Source organism: Manihot esculenta, chromosome 12 (genome assembly GCF_001659605.2).
Source record: "Manihot esculenta cultivar AM560-2 chromosome 12, M.esculenta_v8, whole genome shotgun sequence".
Taxonomy (NCBI): domain Eukaryota; kingdom Viridiplantae; phylum Streptophyta; class Magnoliopsida; order Malpighiales; family Euphorbiaceae; genus Manihot; species Manihot esculenta.
The window spans coordinates 9,045,806-9,064,798 of NC_035172.2; the positions used below are offsets into that span (position 1 = coordinate 9,045,806).

At 31.0% G+C, this 18,993-nt stretch overlaps 1 protein-coding gene across 2 annotated transcripts; it reads left to right on the plus strand.

Moving 5' to 3' along the window:
- The first annotated feature begins 1,455 nt into the window (after positions 1–1,455).
- On the plus strand, positions 1,456–17,750 carry LOC110628693 (uncharacterized WD repeat-containing protein C17D11.16). Of its 2 annotated transcripts, none has more exons than XM_021775488.2 (17): positions 1,456–1,680; positions 7,665–7,800; positions 9,986–10,185; positions 12,612–12,691; positions 12,767–12,862; positions 12,933–13,056; positions 13,239–13,297; positions 13,394–13,465; positions 14,736–14,806; positions 14,889–14,985; positions 15,752–15,826; positions 16,020–16,118; positions 16,299–16,442; positions 16,529–16,558; positions 17,042–17,104; positions 17,190–17,267; positions 17,373–17,750. In XM_021775488.2, the coding sequence occupies exons 2-17, from the start codon at positions 7,682–7,684 to the stop codon at positions 17,454–17,456; spliced, it is 1,491 nt and encodes a 496-aa protein (XP_021631180.1). In that variant the 5' UTR covers positions 1,456–1,680; positions 7,665–7,681; the 3' UTR covers positions 17,457–17,750. The 2 variants fall into 2 exon arrangements, with proteins under 2 accessions (XP_021631180.1, XP_021631179.1); XM_021775487.2 differs by having other exon boundaries at positions 1,457–1,680; positions 7,660–7,800.
- Positions 17,751–18,993: the final 1,243 nt, after the last annotated feature.

Below are 18,993 nucleotides of genomic sequence, written 5' to 3' on the forward strand. Positions count from 1 at the left end.
AGGGGACATATAAAAGGGGAAATACTCCTTTCTATGTTCAAACTTTTTCTAAATTTTACAGAGCCCATTGTAAAAACCCTATTTTCTGAATCTTAGATCATCATATACTATATATAAAAGTGGGAAGAGCGGAATAATGGAATTGCCAATTTTACCACTATATTATTTAACTATTTACAATTCACTTTAAATTTTAAAATAAATAATTATTTTATTATTTAAATAATTTTTTAAAATAATTTTAAATATTTATCATTTAAAATTAATGCATGTTTAAATTTTTATTTATGAGTTTAATTAATTTTATTTGATAATTGTGTAGAATAATTATTAAAAATTAATAATTTTGATAATATTTAAATTAATTTTTTTGAGAAGATTATTAAAATAATAAGCTTAAATATTAATTAAAAATATTAAAATAATTATGTATTATTAGATTTACATTTAAATATTAAATAATTATGAAAAATAATATAAAACATGAATTTTATTAATATTAAATTATTCGATAATAAATGGCTCTTCTAATTATTAATAATTATATAAAAATTATAATTGAATATTAATTAATTATAGAAAAGAATATAAAAATAATAGTTTAGATAATATAAAATTATTAGATAATGTGTTGATCCTTTAGTTATAATAATTATATTTTATTTTTAAAGTAAAAATATTTTTTATTATCAAAATTAATTTAAAATTGATAAATAAATATGTAAATTTTAGAATATTAAAAAAATTAAATTGATATTAGAAATTATAGGATAATATAACTCGGATAATGACAAAGAAATTTTTAAGTAAAAATATTAAAATATTAAAATAATTATAATAATATTAAATTATTAGATAATAAATCTAAATTTATAAAACTAAAATTATAAAATAATAATTAAATTGATTATAATAATTTTAAGAATTAATTATTAACTATATATAAAAAAAATCAACCATTTTAATATAATCTAAAAACTTCTTTACATAATTATAAAAGTTTAATCATTTTAGTTATATAAAATTATCATATAATTTTGATATAAAATTATTAAAACAATTCTAAAAAATAATATAGATTATAGTTTTAAAAATCAACTTAATTTTAAATGTTAACTATTTTAATATTTTTTAAAAATTAATTATATGCATATATTGATAATTATAAAATATTAATAAATTTAGCAATATGATGTTATAAGATAATAAATTATTATTTATATTATTAACTATTATATTGAAAATTTAAATTGAATAATAATTTTATTATCTAAATTAATTTAAAGTTAATAAATAATTATTTTAATTTTAAAACATACATAAATAGTAAAATAAATATTTTAAAATAAAATTTTTAAAATAAAATTTAATTTTAATAATATTAAATTAATATATAAATATTTTATTTTAAAACATTAATTATGCACTTTCGCTCTTTTAATTTACTTTTGCCTTTCTTTCTCTTGCACCCCAAAGAAAGCCTAGAAAGCCTAGTGGGTTTCGTGTGTTCTTTTTCCCTATAGCCGTTCTCGTCTCCCTCCCCAGTTGCAGCCCAGCGAACTAGCTCCCTGGGAATTTGTCTTCGATCCTTCGCACTGCGCAACACTCTCCACTGTGATTCCGTAGTTTCATTGCTTCATTCCGTCGGTTATTACCGCCGGAAACTTCACGCCTCCCTCGGTACGCCTCTTTTTGTCTATCTCTGTTTAGTCTGTGATTTCTTTTTTAATCTCTGTCTTTATATTACCTGGAAAGTGGGTTCCTTTCCTTTTAGCTTATGAATGCTAGTTTTGATGATAAGCAACGGTTCGTGAAATAAAGTTTGGAATTTTAAAGTGAACTAGCTGTTACTGAAGAGAAAGAGGAAAGGCGAAAAGTTCTTTTGTAATTGCATATGTGACCGTGGCATGGATTTGCATCTGTTTGTACATGAATTTTGCAATTGTTTTTAATTTTTTTTTTTGTATTGATTTCCGAGTATTAGCCTGGTTCTTCATGAAAAACTTGAGCGTTTCATGACTGTCGGCCTTTTTGAGTTGTCTGTTAGAAAGAGTGAATATAAATGCAGACTTAGTGTCTGTTAGAGCTGAATAGCGACAAAGGATCCATTGCGAACCCCAGATAGTTTGGAATTAAGGTTCAGTTGTTGATGTTGTTGTTGTGTCTGTTAGAAATAGTTAGTTTTGGTCTTGTGGAATTAGAGTTGGCTGCCCATTCTGTTATGGTCCTTTGTTATAATTATACAGCTAGGCGTGAATACTAAGCATTCTGTTGCAGTTAGATTGAAGTCAGAAACCTCTTTAATTTCGAACAGATACAATATGAATTTAATGAGAAGACCCTTTTTTCTTGATGTTTAGAAAATAGATAAAATTGTAAAATCTAAGGTCAAGTTGAGAAGAAATGAAGAATTTCTCATTAATGATCAAATGATGATTACAATTGTACAACCCATTGATCTAAGCTCCTACTTCTACTATTTATACAACTCTTAACTAATCTGGAATCTTCCATTCTAACTAACTATTAAAACTGAATTGGCGCTAAATTTGGCTTATAAATTAAGAAGCTGCTAAGTAACTTGAGAGAAATTAGTTGTAACTCCTTTGGAGAGAAGTCCACTTGAGAGAAGTATGTTACAACTGTAAAATAACAGCAAATAAGCTCTAGAAGTTACTGGAAGCTACTGGAAGCTGCTGGAAGCTGCTGTTGCTGTTGTTGCCACATTGCTGAAGTTACTGCAGTTTATATGTTAACGGCCCCCCCAAGCTTGGGATGGGAAAACATGAAACATTCCTAGCTTGGAAACAAGAAATTTGAATGCAGCAGAAGGAAGAACCTTAGTAAACATATCTGCTATCTGAAATTTTGATGGGACATGAGAAGTAGTAATGAATCAAGCTTTTAATTTCTCTCTAACAATATGGCAGTCAATATCCAAGTGTTTTGTTCTCTCATGAAACACTGGATTTGCTGCAATATGCATAGCAGCAAGATTATCACATTTCAAAGGAATTGGCAAATGTAAAGGGACTTGTAGATCCTGTAAAACATAACTAATCCACTGAAGTTCACAAATTGTGGTTGCCATTGATCTGTATTCTGTTTCAGCAGATGATCTGCTAACAGTTGCTTGTTTCTTAGTTTTCCAAGAAACTAAAGAATCTCCAAGAAACACACAATAGCCTGTAACCGACTTCCGGGTTATGGTGCATGTGGCCCAATCTGCATCACAATATGCAGTTAACTGTAAACTTGACTCAATAGGATAATAAAGACCATGCGACAGTGTCCCTTTGAGGTACTTTAGTAAATGTAGTGCTGACTTCAAATGATCAGAACAAGGGCTCTGCATAAATTGTGTAAGCTGTTGAACACCTTGAGCTATATTAGGCCTTGTTAAGCTCAAATAAATCAACCTTCCAACTAGTCTTCTATACATTTCTGGATTATCAATTGGAGCCCCCATTTCAGGAACAAGTTTCAAGCCTTGTATTAAAGGTGTATAAACAGCTTTGCAATCTAACATATCAGCCTCAGAAAGCATATCAATAATGAATTTTTTCTGGGAGATAAACATGCCATGCTGCGATCTTGCAATTTCAATCCCAAGAAAAAACTTTGCTAAACCAAGATCTTTTATAGTAAAAGTTTTGTCTAGAAACTGTTTGACATCATCAATTAAATGCTCATTTGGTCCGGTCAACAATATATCATCAATATAGTAGCAGTAAACATTTTGTTCCATTGCCTGCCTGCTTGTTTCAGGCCATAAAGGGACTTATTAAGCTTACAATACTGACCCGGAAAAGCTTTAGCATAACCCTCCGGTGGCACCATATATATTTCTTCATCAAGCTCACTATGAAGATAAGCATTGTTTACATCAAGTTGATGTAAATGCCGGTTTAAGCTTGTACAAACAGCAAATAATAGTCTGACAGTTACTAACTTTGCCACTGGAGAATAAGTTTTTGTGTAATCAAGTCCCAAGTCCCAACAGCTGTGTAAATCCTTTGGCCACTAACCTGGCTTTGAACTTATCAATTGATCCATCTGGCTTGTACTTAATTCTGTATACCCATTTGCTACCAATAGGTTTCTTGTTTTTAGGTAAGGCAGACATTGTCCAAGTTTTATTTTTCTCCAGGGCGTCAAGTTCCAGGTGCATGGCATTGATCCAATTAATTTCTTTTGCAGCTTGTTTGTAAGAACAAGGTTCCTGGAATTGAGACACTTGTGCCCGGAAAGCATTATAAGAAGTGGAAAAAATAATATGGGGAGGATAAGTGTTAGCAGAATTTGCAGCAGCATTGCTGTTGGATGTATTGGAAGGAACAATGAAATCAGTTAACCATTTTAGTGTTTGTTTTACTCTTGTGCTTCTCCTAACTAGTTGGGATAGTGAAGACTCAGGCATAGTAATTTCTATAGACAAAGGTTCTAACTCAATATTTGGTTCAACAGGAGTTGAGTTATGTATTGGTGATGACAAAGCCATGGATGGGGTTGGAGAAGACAAGGATATATCAGAGATGTTTGCATTGGGAATTTGATCTACAAGAGGATTGACAGAAGGTTCAATAGGAATAGAGGAAGAATGTATAGCCATGTCATCTGCTATACATTCAGGCAAACAAAAGTCTGTAATAGATGAAGGGTTAGTGAGATGAAAGGGAAATATATTTTCATGAAATCTAACATCTCTGGAAATGTAAATTCGTTTGGTATGAAGATTATATAGTTTGTATCCTTTCTGTTGTGGACCATAGCCCAATAAGACACTTGGTAGACCTCTGACAGAAAATTTTGTTTTGCTTGGAGACAGATTTGTGGCAAAACATAAACTTCCTACAACTCTCAGATAATCAAGTTTGGGTTTATGACCATGAAGTAACTCATATGGACTTTGCCATTTTAAAATTTCCGATGGTAGTCTATTAATCAAATGTGTGGCAGTTAAAAGAGTTTCTTACAAAAAATGTGAAGGAAACTTGGATTGAAACATTAAGGACCTTGCCACTTGTAGTAAATGCTTATGTTTCCTTTCAACAACTCCATTTTGCTGTGGAGTATATACGCATGTCCTTTGGTGTGTAATTCCTTTAGAACTAAACAAAGAAAAACAATCATTGTTTAAGAATTCAGAACCATTATCTGTTCTGACAGCTTTAACATGAGTTTTAAACTGATTTTCTATATGAGCAAGGAAATGGGTTAACACAGAAGGTACTTGAGTTTTGGAATTTAACATATAGGTCCAAGTGAACCTAGAATGATCATCAACAATGGTGAACATATAATATGCACTTGTCACATATTTAATTCTATATGGTCCCCATAGATCCATATGTAACAATTCAAAGATAGTGAGAGAATGCTCAATGTTGGAGGGAAACACAAGCCTTTCTTGTTTAGCCATTGGGCAAACAGTACAAGTAAGTATATCACTGCTAATGACGGGTACAACAGATAAATGCCTCATTTTATTGGTAGAAGGATGTCCTAATTTGCTATGCCAAAGCTGAAACAAGTGAGGTTCATGTGCCGTACAAGCATTATTTACTTTTGTAATGGAAAATGACTGTTTGTTGATATGATATAACCTACCAACAACTAATCCAACAGCAATTTCTTCTTTACTTTGCAAATCCTGCAACACACAGTGGTCAGGATATTGAGTAACAAAGATTTTACAAGTAAGGGCAAGGTAATTCACAGACAAAAGATTGCAATGAAAATCTGTGATGTAAAGTGTATTGAACAAGGTAATTCTGGGTGCAAGTTGAATGGTTCCAGTGTGGGTAACAAGTTTCGTTCTTCCATCTGGTAGTCTAACATGTCTAGGTGTTTTTAGCTTGGAAATGGAATCAAAAAGGGTAAGGTCACCAGACATATGGTCTGTAGCACCTGAGTCAACAATCCAGGTTCCTTTATCCATACATTCAAAATTGCTAGAGCAATTAATAGAAACAATACCTGCAAAGCTTGAAGCATGATGTGCAGTGGCGACCTCCTCAACACTTGACTGGGTAGATTTCCTTTTAAGAGCCTTTGATATCTCAAATTGCACTATTTTGGAGACATTATCTGTCATATTGTTAGTGACAGTGTGAGAAGCATTAGTAGTTTCAATATCCAAAGGAGATTCAGCTATGGTATTAAAGGCCACTGTATTATTGGATTTTGCTCCATATTTCTGCTTCTTGAAGTCAGAAAACCATTCTGGATAGCCATGGAGTTTAAAGCATTTCTCCTTTAGAATTAAACTTACTGTCACCTGAAGATTGCCTTCTAGAGTTGTTGAATCTCTGAGCAGCCATGACAGTTGTGATATCAGAAGATTCAGGAAATGTTACTTGAATTTCTTTCTGCTTTTCTACATTCTATACCATTCCATATGCCTTACTTGCAGAAGGTAATGGATCAAGCAACAAAATCTGATTAGACACATGCTCATATTGATGATTCAGGCCCATGAGAAACTGTATCAATCTCTCCCTTTCTTCAAAAGCAGTTAATTCCTTAGCTGCATCGCAAGCACATGGTGGCAAGGGACAAAGTACCGACAATTCGTCCCAACATCTTTTCAATTTGTTATAATAAGCAGCAAGAGTCATAGATCCTTGGCTTATATTAGCCAATTCTTTCTTGATTTGGAAAAACAAAGGACCATTACTTTCCCCAAATCTCTTGCAATGTCATTCCATAGATCATGAGCAGATGGTGCATATAGAAATCCATCTGATAGATCTCTAGAAATTGAGTTTAAAATCCATGAAATGATCATAGAATCTACTGTTATCCATTTCTTATATTCAGGAGCATCAGAATTAGGTTTAGATATTTTGCCAATAACAAATCCAAGCTTATCTTTGGCTCGTAAAGCAATTGTCATGGATCTTGTCCAAAACAAGTAATTTGGGCCAATGAGAAGATTACTAACCAGTTTTATGCCAGGATTATCTGAATTTGATAGTGTTAATGCTGATTCAAGCTCTGGATCAAGCGTTACGTTTGCAGCAGTAGGGTTTGTAGCATTTGCCATCGTATATAATCAGCAAAGATCACAAAGAAAGCTATCTCAGACACAATTCACAAGAATCAAGAATGATCACAAAGAGCAAAAAAAAAAAAAATATGAAGAAGAAACAGAGATTCAGAGCAGAAGCTTAGATAGCTTGCTCTGATACCATGAGAAGAAATGAAGAATTTCTCATTAATGGTCAAATGATGATTACAATTGTACAACCCATTGATCTAAGCTCCTACTTCTACTATTTATACAACTCTTAACTAATCTGGAATCTTCCATTCTAACTAACTATTAAAACTTAATTGGTGCTAAGTAACTTGAGAGAAATTAGTTGTAACTCCTTTGGAGAGAAGTCCACTTGAGAGAAGTATGTTACAACTGTAAAATAACAGCAAATAAGCTCTAGAAGTTGCTGGAAGCTACTGGAAGCTGCTGCTGTTGCTGTTGTTGCCACATTGCTGAAGTTACTGCAGTTTATATGTTAACACAAGTAGTAAAAAAATTCAGTCCATAATAAAAATTATGTTTATGAGGTGCTTCACTATTTGTCTAGCTTGCTTTACTATCTCAGGATTAGTAGCTTCAATGCATTTATGAAATATAATATTTAAATACATTCTTAGATCAGTAGCTGGGAACTGAAGAATGATAGCAGCAGTATCATGGGTGCCCAAAGGGGTTGCAAAGACTGTCCCAGCAGTGGCAGACCCACCATCCAAGGAGGAAATTGAAGAGATGATAAAGGCTGGTGCTTTGGAGAGAAGGTAACTAATTCATCCATTTTGTATAGTTTTATTGGTTGTTCTACTTGTAACAATTAACAAATCACATTACTGGTTGTTTGTATTTTTCATTTGTTTTACTTTTTCTTTTAATTATTATGTAATTGTAAATTCATTAGTGGATTAATATGGTTTTTAGGGGAATATTTGATAGGAAAAGCAGCTCGAAAATTATCCATATGTGAATTAGTTATTATAATCATTGTTGTTGTTTCTATTTAGATGGTATTTATAATTGGCTAGCAGTCATATAAATCTCAAACTTTATGTGCCTTTCAATTGTATTCTGCAGTTTCATCCTCCAGTTTTGTCAATTTGATAGAAAAATTATCAGTTTGTTTAAATTGTATCCATTGGGTCTAGGACATGTGCAAAAGTTAAACAGCACTTTTTTTCCCCTATGTTAAGAACATCTCAACCTCAAATCATCTATTGTGTGCACCCTAGATCTATTGGAACACATATGATACAATTGCAAAATCACACAAGTTCAAGATTTATTTGATCATTGAGCCTTATTTATGTGTTTGCAAATATTGTTGTTTGGAACGAATAAATTCACAAAGTTTTGCGGAATTTATTTGTGGATTCACACTTGACAATTGATATTATTTTGGGCATTGTTTCATTCATTCTATGGAATTTGTTTTCCAAATTCTATCAAAACTTTTAGAAGTTGCAAAAAGAATTCTAAAAAAGTACAGTGCTTTATAATTTTCACCATTGTTGTTAAAACCAGACTAGACCGGCCGGTCGGACCTGTTTAACTAGGAACTGGATTTTGGTCTGGTTCAGTTTAGTGAGAAAACCCTCGATCTAATAGAACCGGAGTAAACCGCTGTGGACCAGTCGGGTACTCAGAGAGCCGGAAACCAGACGGTTTAATCCAGTTTTCCAAATTGAACTGTTCTCCTTCAATTAAAAAAAATGCTTTAAGGTGCTGCAAGGATTCGATCCTGAGACCTTCTGCAACATTTATTGCTCATCATCATCTGGACACCCTTCATTTATATTAATATATTTTTGCAATACTTGTATTAACCTAGGAAAAATAAGAATTACAATTCAAATAATTAACATTATTAATTATTTAGTTTTATTGGTTAATTTAAATTATTACATTATTTTATTATCTCATATTTAGTAAAAAATACATAGATTTTTGTATTTATGGTTTTACATAATTTTAATATAGTAATATTTATTTTCCATTTATTATTATAAAATTTTAATTTTAAGCTTTTCTTTATTACATATTTAAAATTTTAAATTATTTAAAATATTTAAATTTCAAAAACTTACTTTAACAATTATTTATAAAAATATATAAAAACATCAATTATAATAAAAAAATCATTATTATTTATTTTGTAATATTTATTTAATAATATACCGGTTCAACCTTGGTTCGACTACAGTTGAACATGAAATTCTTAACCCTTTGCCCTTACCGGTTCTTTGATCGGCCCAGATTTAAAAACATTGATTTTCACTAATGATTTTGTCTTCCAAAATGAAATTTATGTGTAAATAACTAAACATGTAATGGATAAGTAATGGCAATCCATTTACATATTGTCTGATTTATATTAGCAGATACATTTACGAATTCTTTTATAAATTTCATTAGCAACTGAAATGACTTGGAATATTTGGTATTGAATTGGTTCCAAACACAATATAAATGCATTTGTGTAGAATTTGATGGTTGAATCTATAATTATTTATCCATTTACATATTGTCTGATTTATATTAGCAGATAAATTTACGAATTCTTTTATAAATTTCATTAGCAACTGAAATGACTTGGAATATTTGGTATTGAATTGGTTCCAAACACAATATAAATGCATTTGTGTAGAATATGATGGTTGAATCTATAATTATTTATCCATTTATGTATTGTCTGATTTATATTAGCAAATAAATTTACGAATTCTTTTATAAATTTCATTAGCATCTGAAATAACTTGGAATATTTGGTATTGAATTGGTTCCAAACACAATATAAATGAATTTTGCTATATGGTGTCATTTTTTGAATCATCAGTTTAGGTGCACTACTTGTGTATGATTTTGATATTTGCAATGAAATTATCAAATTCTATAGGTAATAGGATTAATCCTCTATATTTGGAACATATTTGATACCCTTGGTTTATGTAGTGGAGATACTGGTAGTGAGGAAGATGATGAAGATATGGGTGTAGATACTGCCAAGCAGACTGATGAAGTTACCCATGCACTAGCTGTAGCAGATGCACTTGGTAGAACGCTAAGAAATAAGAACTCAATGACCAAATTTGATGATATAACTGATGGCTTGAAGGAACTTGACATGGACCATTATGATGAAGAGGATGAAGGTATATTAGAATCTATCTGATTTTATTTCTTCCATGTATAATTTTTACTTATTTATATATGTACAAAAATGAAAGGTGTCCATGGTCACTTTTCGTCTAGTTGGAGGGTTAGGATTGGTTGTTGAATTATTAGTTGGTGATGAAGACGTTTCATTAAATTGCTAGATTGTAGTTTCTTAATTTCATTGCAATTTGGAAGCGCATATTCTACAATTAAACAAGCTCCACGACAAGAATATTAATTTGGTTCGCTCTTTCAACATAGAGACACATCCATGGACATGCTTTTCCACTGATCAATAAAATCATGCATTATAGGCTCAAAGCTGCCTATCCTGTGATCCAATTTCATCCTAGAGAACTCTCACATCAAATTGCTCTCATAATAAATACATTAGTTAGTCTCTCTCATTCTCCTCTAAACATAACCTAATATATTTACTATTTTGGCCACATTATAATAAGTATTATACTTTGTCCTCTCATTCTCCTGTAGACATAAATTGTTTACTACTTTAACTTCATATCTGTGATCCCTCTATGGAATGCAAGGGACAACAGTCCTTTCCTCTTGGACTATGTCATTTTTTCACCTTTGGCCGAAACCGCTCTCCCCTCCATGGAGGCAAGAGCCACTCTCCACAATAGACAAAAGCCTTTCTTTCCACAGGTAAAGGCCAAAATAAACTCTTATTTCTATTGTTAGCCTCCAATTCTATTCTAATTATGAATTCAACTCAATTTAGGAATAACGCAGTAAGTACGAGCTGTACCTAATATAGGAATTAATTCTAATCTTCTATTATATTGAGGAATTTTTCTGCATTTAAATTAGTAAAAGGTCTTTCCAATCTTTACTAGGATTATGAGTTATAAATATAATAGTAACCACATTGGCTCAAATCCATCAACCATTATATAGCTCAAAAATTTCAGTGTGTTTGATATAGCAAGGAATCATAAACTCAGTAAGGAAGCAAACAAAAACAGAATTAAGAAATAGCAACAGGAAGAAGAGAATTTTTTTTTCGAAGAAACCCTAAGGGTCCTGGTGGAATAAGATACAAACTATCTTCTTCACACCCTGGCAATAGTACTCACTGTCCCCAAGCAGTAAGGAATCACAGAACCAGTAGTGGAGCAAATAAAAACAGAATTAAGAAATAGCAACAGAAAGGAGAATATTTATTCAAAGAAACCCAAAGGGTCTAGGAGGAATATACTCACTGCCCCTAAGCTGCTCAAGCTGGAAGAAATAAAAATTCAAGTCATGTCCTGCTCATTCCTCTCTCCCTCAATTTATTGTCCTCTTATCCACCTTTCCAGCTGTCATTAGATGCTCATTGCACCTCATTCTTTCTATTACAAATTCCACTAGAATTCTCTTGGAATCTCCGGGCCTTCCTCCGTGACCCTATCAGTGTTCAATTATAAATCTTTATCTTGGACATAATGCTTCTTTCTTCTAAATCCTCGTGTCTTTGACTTTCTTGATTTTGCATCAAGATCTCCATCTTAATTTCAACTTTCCTCCACTTTCTTCCTCACCAAGATTGGCTCCTTCCTCTTATACCATTTTTTTGCAACTATGGAGGTGCATAAAACAAAGCAAAAGATCCATAATAACAATACTTGCATAGTTTATCCTTTTCACTTAGGGTTACATCTACAGACATGCATTTCTTCTACTATCTTAGAACTATACATTGCAAGCTTTTTTTTTTTTTTTTTGTCTAAATACATTGCAAGCTTAAAGCATCTATTCTTAACCTATTACATCCAAGAATTCTGATATCAAATTCTTTATAGTAAATATATTAGCTAGTCTCTCTCATTCTTCTTTGGACATAACTTAGTATGTTTACTACTTTGACTATATCTTAGTAATTACGATTTTTGTCCCTTTCACTCCCATTTAGATATAATTAAAATAATTGCTATTTTTAGCTTTATATCCATGATCCCTCTATGGGCAGCAATGAGCAATTGTCCTTTCCTCTTGGACTAGGTCCTTTCTTCACCTTAGGCAGAAGGCTCTCGCCCTTGATAGAGGCGTGATGGCTTCAGAATGGCAAAAGCCTTTCTTTCCATAGGCAAAAGCCAAATTAACATTTTTTTACATACTTTAACTGATAACATTAACCACTTTAATCCTAATCTAATTGGGAATTCAATTCAATTTAGGGATAACACAATAAATAGGAGTCCTACCTAAAATGGGATGTAATCATCCATTTTATTGTGGAGTATTTCTTCCATTCAAATTAGGAAAATGTTTCTTCAAATCCTACTAGGAATATAAGCCATAAGTATAATAAAGTTCTTGCCAAAACTTTTTTATTCAATTGAAGTTGATATTTTGGGACTACTTTGCATAGTTAACTTATTACTGGGTACATGATTAATGGTGCATTTTTGCGTCTTAGGCATTGAGCTATTCAGCACAGGACTTGGGGACCTTTACTACCCAAGCAATGATTTGGACCCCTATTTAAAGGATAAAGACGTAAGTTTAACTACCTTATATTCTGGCTAGAAGTTATTAATATTTGTCTGCTAATAGTAGTACAAGTTTTTTCAGGATGATGATTCAGAAGAGCTTGAGGACATGACCATCAAACCAAAGGATGCAGTCATAGTTTGTGCCCGTAATGAGGATGAATTCAGTCACCTTGAGGCATGTAAATTTTAGTTGGAAATTACTCTCTTTCTCTTTCTTTGATCAAGTGCTCATAATTTATATGCAGGTTTGGATATTTGAGGAATCAGATGATAATGATTCAAACATGTATGTTCATCATGATATTGTTCTGTCAGCATTCCCCCTTTGTGCAGCATGGCTTGATTGTCCACTCAAGGGGGAAGAAAAAGGTTTGATAACGCATATGCTATCGTATAGCATCCATACTTTTCTAATGTGTTCCTTTTTTTTATTTTGGCATTCATAATTTATTTATTCTTTTAATTTAAAAATAACTGCATCTCACTTTGGCATCACCTTCAAACTTATCTTTTAGCAGTTCTACTGATTGATGATTTTTAAACCTTTGCAGGAAATTTTATAGCTGTGGGTTCAATGGAACCTTCAATTGAAATATGGGACCTTGACATTGTATGTGAAGCATGGATTTTACTCATAAGCTACAAGTTTCTTAAGTCTTTAATTATTAGATTGTTGCAGAATCTCTTACAGTTTTCATGTTCTCAGATTGATGAAGTGCAACCATCTGTGGTTTTAGGTGGTGTTGCTGAAGAGAAAAAGAAGAAGAAAGGAAAAAAGGTATACTACTACATCCTTAGACAATCGTTATCTTTTGATTTTGTTATTTATATTTGCAAAATACTTACCCAGTTAGTATACCTTATATGAACATTAGGTGATAACATATTTAGCTATTTGAGAATTTGAACTACTACATCATTTTTTGTTCTATGAAATTGTACAATAGCATCATGCTGCTTCTGGTGAATGCCTGAAGTATTTCTTATAAAATCTGTGAAATTTTCTCGACAACTGTCAGATGCTATTGTATTCAAATTGTGAATTATCTATGTGGTTGTCTGCTTTGGTGCACTGCTTGTCATACTGAATGCTTCATGCACCTATTCATCAACTTCTATAAGGAATGAGACACTCATAAATTTGATGCATCTCATTTAATGCGCAGTCAACTTTTACCTTGGTACCTGAAAGGAGGTATCTTGTAACAAGCAATGACACCTTTTATAAAGAAGTCAAACATATATGCTGGTATAGCAACAGCATACATGAGAACATGTTAAATACATCTATCTATTATTGATAATGGATAAACCAAATCCATAACAAACAAATTATACTTTATCTTCTAATTTCTTATCTCTATCATCTCATCTCCTCTTATTAGTTTGTTCTTAGATTTTGATTATCTTATCTTAATAATTTATTATCTAAATAATTACTTGTATGAGTCTTCTATTTTAATTAGAAGTCCTGTGATTGTATGAACCTCTACTATATAAGGGGTTTATTTTTATTGAATAAGACAAAACAGAAAAATTACAAACACAATTGAGATTTAAGACTATATCCTTAACGAGTCTAAGGTGTTAAGAACTCCCTCTAATGAGCTCCTTCCCATTTATCATCCCGTGATGCGATCTGCCTATGCCTTGGGAATATTAAATGAATTTTTTTAACTTTTGGGTGGAGGTTATTCTTGAGAAAATTATGTTTCAAGTTACTGTTTAAAGTGAAGGTCTTAGGACAAACTAGTAAAATGGTTGCTACTTGCTAGATTTGGGTTAATTCAATTTGAATTGGCACAATTAGAAGTGGCTGGTTCATTTCTGTTGGCATGTATTTGTTTTTTTTCTGTTTAAATTTAAGTGATAGTCTTGAGCGGATTGCACGCCCTTCAGGGTATTATTAATGAGTAATTTTTGACACTGCCATTCCATATCTGGCAGGGTAATGATTCTGATATAGTTGTTATGATATGGTCCTAATGAATACTTTCTTTTTTTCCATGCTTCCTTCTTTTACTAATTTCTGCAACTTTCTGCATTAGACATCAACCAAATACAAAGAAGGCAGTCACACTGATTCTGTACTTGGCCTTGCCTGGAATAAACAGTTCAGGTTTGTTGGATTGTATTGTGTCGAGTTCCTTTCTTGCTTCTTCTGGATGTTAATGATAATAATACTGATGGTGACGGTGCAGGAATATCCTTGCCAGTGCCAGTGCTGACAGGCAGGTCAAACTTTGGGATGTTACTACTGGAAAATGTGATATTACCATGGAGCATCACACAGACAAGGTGGAATATACCCTTCATGTTCTATTTAAATCATGTGGTATCATTTGTTTTCAGTTTGATTCTCATCAACATTCATGCAACTTTAGAGCTGCTGATGTTTGTATTGGCCCATCAAGAACTCTCAAGCATATGAATTGATGCATTCAGCAATGCATAGGCTAACCTGCATGTGATTTCAGAACTGAACATGCCACTGTTCCTATGTCAAGTACAAAGTTTAATATATATATATACATATAAACATCCCTATCAACTCTTAACTTTAAAAAGAAGAAGAAGAAGAGAGCGTAGGACTTCGGTCCGACTTTTTCTAAGATAATCTCAATCACCCAAGTTATAAACTATGTCCTCCAACATTTGGGGACAATATTAAATAGGAGGCAATTTTTGAATCCCTCCAAATGACATTTATAGTACAGGCAGACTCCTATATATTTTATACTCCCCTCCGTCTCATAATTTTTTTCTATTTTACTTTTTCGCACAAATACAATTTTTTTTATTAACTTTTAAATTATACCCATTTTAAATACATTAAGTTTTATTAAATACTAAGAGATATTTTAGGAGGTTTTTTAGAAATAAGACAAAATTAAATAGGGTTATGACAGTCAATTTATATGTTATTATAGTCTAAAAAAGGAAAGTAGACAATAATTTGAGACAACCAAAAAAGAAAATATGGACAAAAATTATGGGATAGCGGGAGTATTATTAATTCTTTTAGATGTGGGTTAAAAAATTTTCTTTGTACTACTGCTTGCAGGTTCAAGCAGTTGCATGGAATCATCACGAGCCACAAGTTCTTCTGAGTGGATCTTTTGATCATTCAGTTGTCATGGTAATATGAATTATGCTTATTTTTCTGTCTTAACATGGGTAATGGCTTGTTATCAGAACTCAGAAATAGAGAGCTTCACTTTAGTATGATTATTAAGAACTCAAACATTAAAACTTTTTTATTTTGGATTGGGCATTATGTATTATTTGCTTTGGAGATGCTCTGTTTTGATTGTAATACTCTATCATTGCAGAAGGATGGGAGGATACCTACACATCCCGGTTTTAAGTGGTCTGTCACAGCTGATGTTGAAAGCTTGGCATGGGATCCACATTCTAATCACTCATTTGTGGTGTGTGCTTCATCATTTCATTTTGGGTCATCTTACTAAGGTTTTGAGTTTTTGTTTTTCTTGTAAGCAAAGAAAGCAGGGAGGCGAATCATCGCTGTGTCATAAGTTCGTAATAGATAAACTGAATTTTTGCTTGGCCTCGCTCTAACATTAACTAATGGAAACTTGCTGTGCTTTTAGGTGAGTCTTGAAGATGGTACAGTTCAAGGTTTTGATATCCGTGCTGCGAAGTCTGATTCAACTTCTCATTCAAAACCAAGTTTTATTCTCCATGCGCATGACAAAGCTGTTTGCACAGTCTCCTATAATCCTCATCTGCCTAATGTAGATATCTGGGTTTTGAACCTCATTTCTAACTAGGTGTTTTAATTCTTTAACCTTGCCTGACTTTTTTTCTTTTTTTTGGACAGCTTCTGGCAACTGGATCTACAGATAAAATGGTATTTGTTTTTAGGGTAATTTATAACATAGTCCTTGAGTTTTGACAAAACCTGCAACTTAGTCCCTGCTATTGCTAAGGTTTCTTTCTATTAACAAAATAGTCTTTCCGTTAAAATTCAATATTAGACTATAACAATTTGATCCTTCGAACCTACATTTTTTTTAATAATTTAATCCATTTGGTTTTAATATTTGTAGTAGCAATTTAGGCCTTATAGTTCTAATATTTAATCAATTTAGTCCTTCAATTTGGATCGACTCCTAATTTATGGTTGGCTAATGATAATTTTAATAGAATGTCTATTTTGTTAGTAAAATAATAACTCAGGGATTTAAATCGTTTACTATTGAAAAGGTAGGAACTAAGTTGTGAGTTCAGCTAAATCTCAAGGACTACACTATAAATTACTCTTATTTCAATCCTTCATATACATGGTACTTGAAAATGTTTCATATAATCTGAATGTTGCTGATTTGTGCAGGTAAAACTTTGGGATTTGTCGAATAACCAACCATCATGTGTCGCGTCGAAGAATCCAAAAGCAGTATGCTATTCTCCTTTCTCCTTTATCCAACTTTCTTAAGAAATATACATGAATTGGATTTTGACACTGTTGTGAATGTGCATAGGGAGCCATATTTTCTATTTCATTCTCAGAAGATAGCCCTTCCTTGCTTGCTATAGGAGGTTCAAAGGGGAAACTGGAAGTGAGTGCAAACAACCTGTTGCATGTCTATTCTTTTTGATGATATCTTATCTGGTGTATGGAAATGTACGGTAGAGATTGTGACATATATCACTGAAATTTGCAGGTGTGGGACACATTATCAGATGCTGGGATGTCTAAAAGATTTGGGAGTCGCAGCAAGCAGAATGGACCTCAACCTGAAGCTTGATTGGGAGGGAAAGGTACCATTGTTTTCCAACATGGAGAGTGTAATTTTCTGAGATTGATTGGCATTGCATACAAAAGTAATGCCCATCATAATTATGAAATTTTGTAAGGTTGCAGGTCGTTTTGTTCTTTGTTTCCTTCGTTTTTCCAATTTTCTTTTGAAAAATGTTCTTCCTCGTTGGGTGAGAGAAAAATTGTCTTGTGATATCTATAATACATGTAAAAAAGTGAGGAAGACATTTGGATTTCCATAGATACCTTTACAAATATTTCACAAATATAAATATTTTTATTATATTGTTTAATTAAATAGGTATGTATTTTATTTTTTAATATTATGATAAATAAATATAGAAGTAGAAATATTATTTTTCAATAGTTTAATTTAAGCTATTTTAATTTTTAATAATTTTAAATTTTTATAAATATGTTGACACATTAATACTACTAGTTTAAGTAATGGTATTATTAAAGCCGTTATAAAATTATTATTTTAATACACTAAGGTAATAGTTTAACATTGGTTTAAAATTGTTATAAAAAAATTATTTTTTTATTATATATAATAATATATTTTAATTAAAAATTTATTGTGTTTAATAAAATTATAATTTTAATAGCATTTCTTATTTACTAAAAAAATAATCAAAACTGTTATTTTATATTTAATAGTAAAAGTAAATATAGTGGGTCAGTAGTGAATTTAAACTTGTATAATATTTACATAAAAAAATGGTAACTTCTTGTTTTAATTTATTTTTTAATTTTATTAATTTTTTAATACATATATTAGTATTTAAATATATATATATATATAGAGTAAAAAAATTTATATATTTTAAATATTTTTTAGTGCTAACAATAATAAGATAAACTAATAATAGTTAAAGTTTAAAACGCAAGATATATTTAATTAATTTAAGCATTTCAAAAAATTTTAATATTTTCAAATAGTTTTAGCGTATTATTTAATTATAATAACTAAAATTCTAATACTTAAAATAACATATCAAAATAAAAAAAATTTAAAATTTTTTAGTAAGAGTAAAGCTTTGTAATAATACTTTTTTATTTATTTAAAATAAATAAAAAAAATTAATAAAAAAAATTATATACACTGAAAAATTAATAATACCTTTCAAATTATAAATTACTAAATATAATGTACTATTCCTTTGGAAGAAAATAATTTATTATTAAAGCTCAATAATTTTAAATAAAATGAATTATAAAATTATTAATTTTGAAATTCTTATTGCAGTAGAAAAAAATTTATCTTACCTAAAATTTATATTATAATTAGACTATAATAATGTTTTTTTTTAAAATATATTCATTATAATTTTAATAAATAATAAAAATTAGTGAATGCAATCAATAAACTTGCATCCTTCACGAGGATGAATATTTATTAATGAAATTATTTTATTTTAATAAATCTTTCATTTAAAAATATAATATATTCATTATTAATTTGATTAACTGAATAATTTGGATTTGAGAAAGCAACTCTCTTTGTTACAATACAATTAGATAAA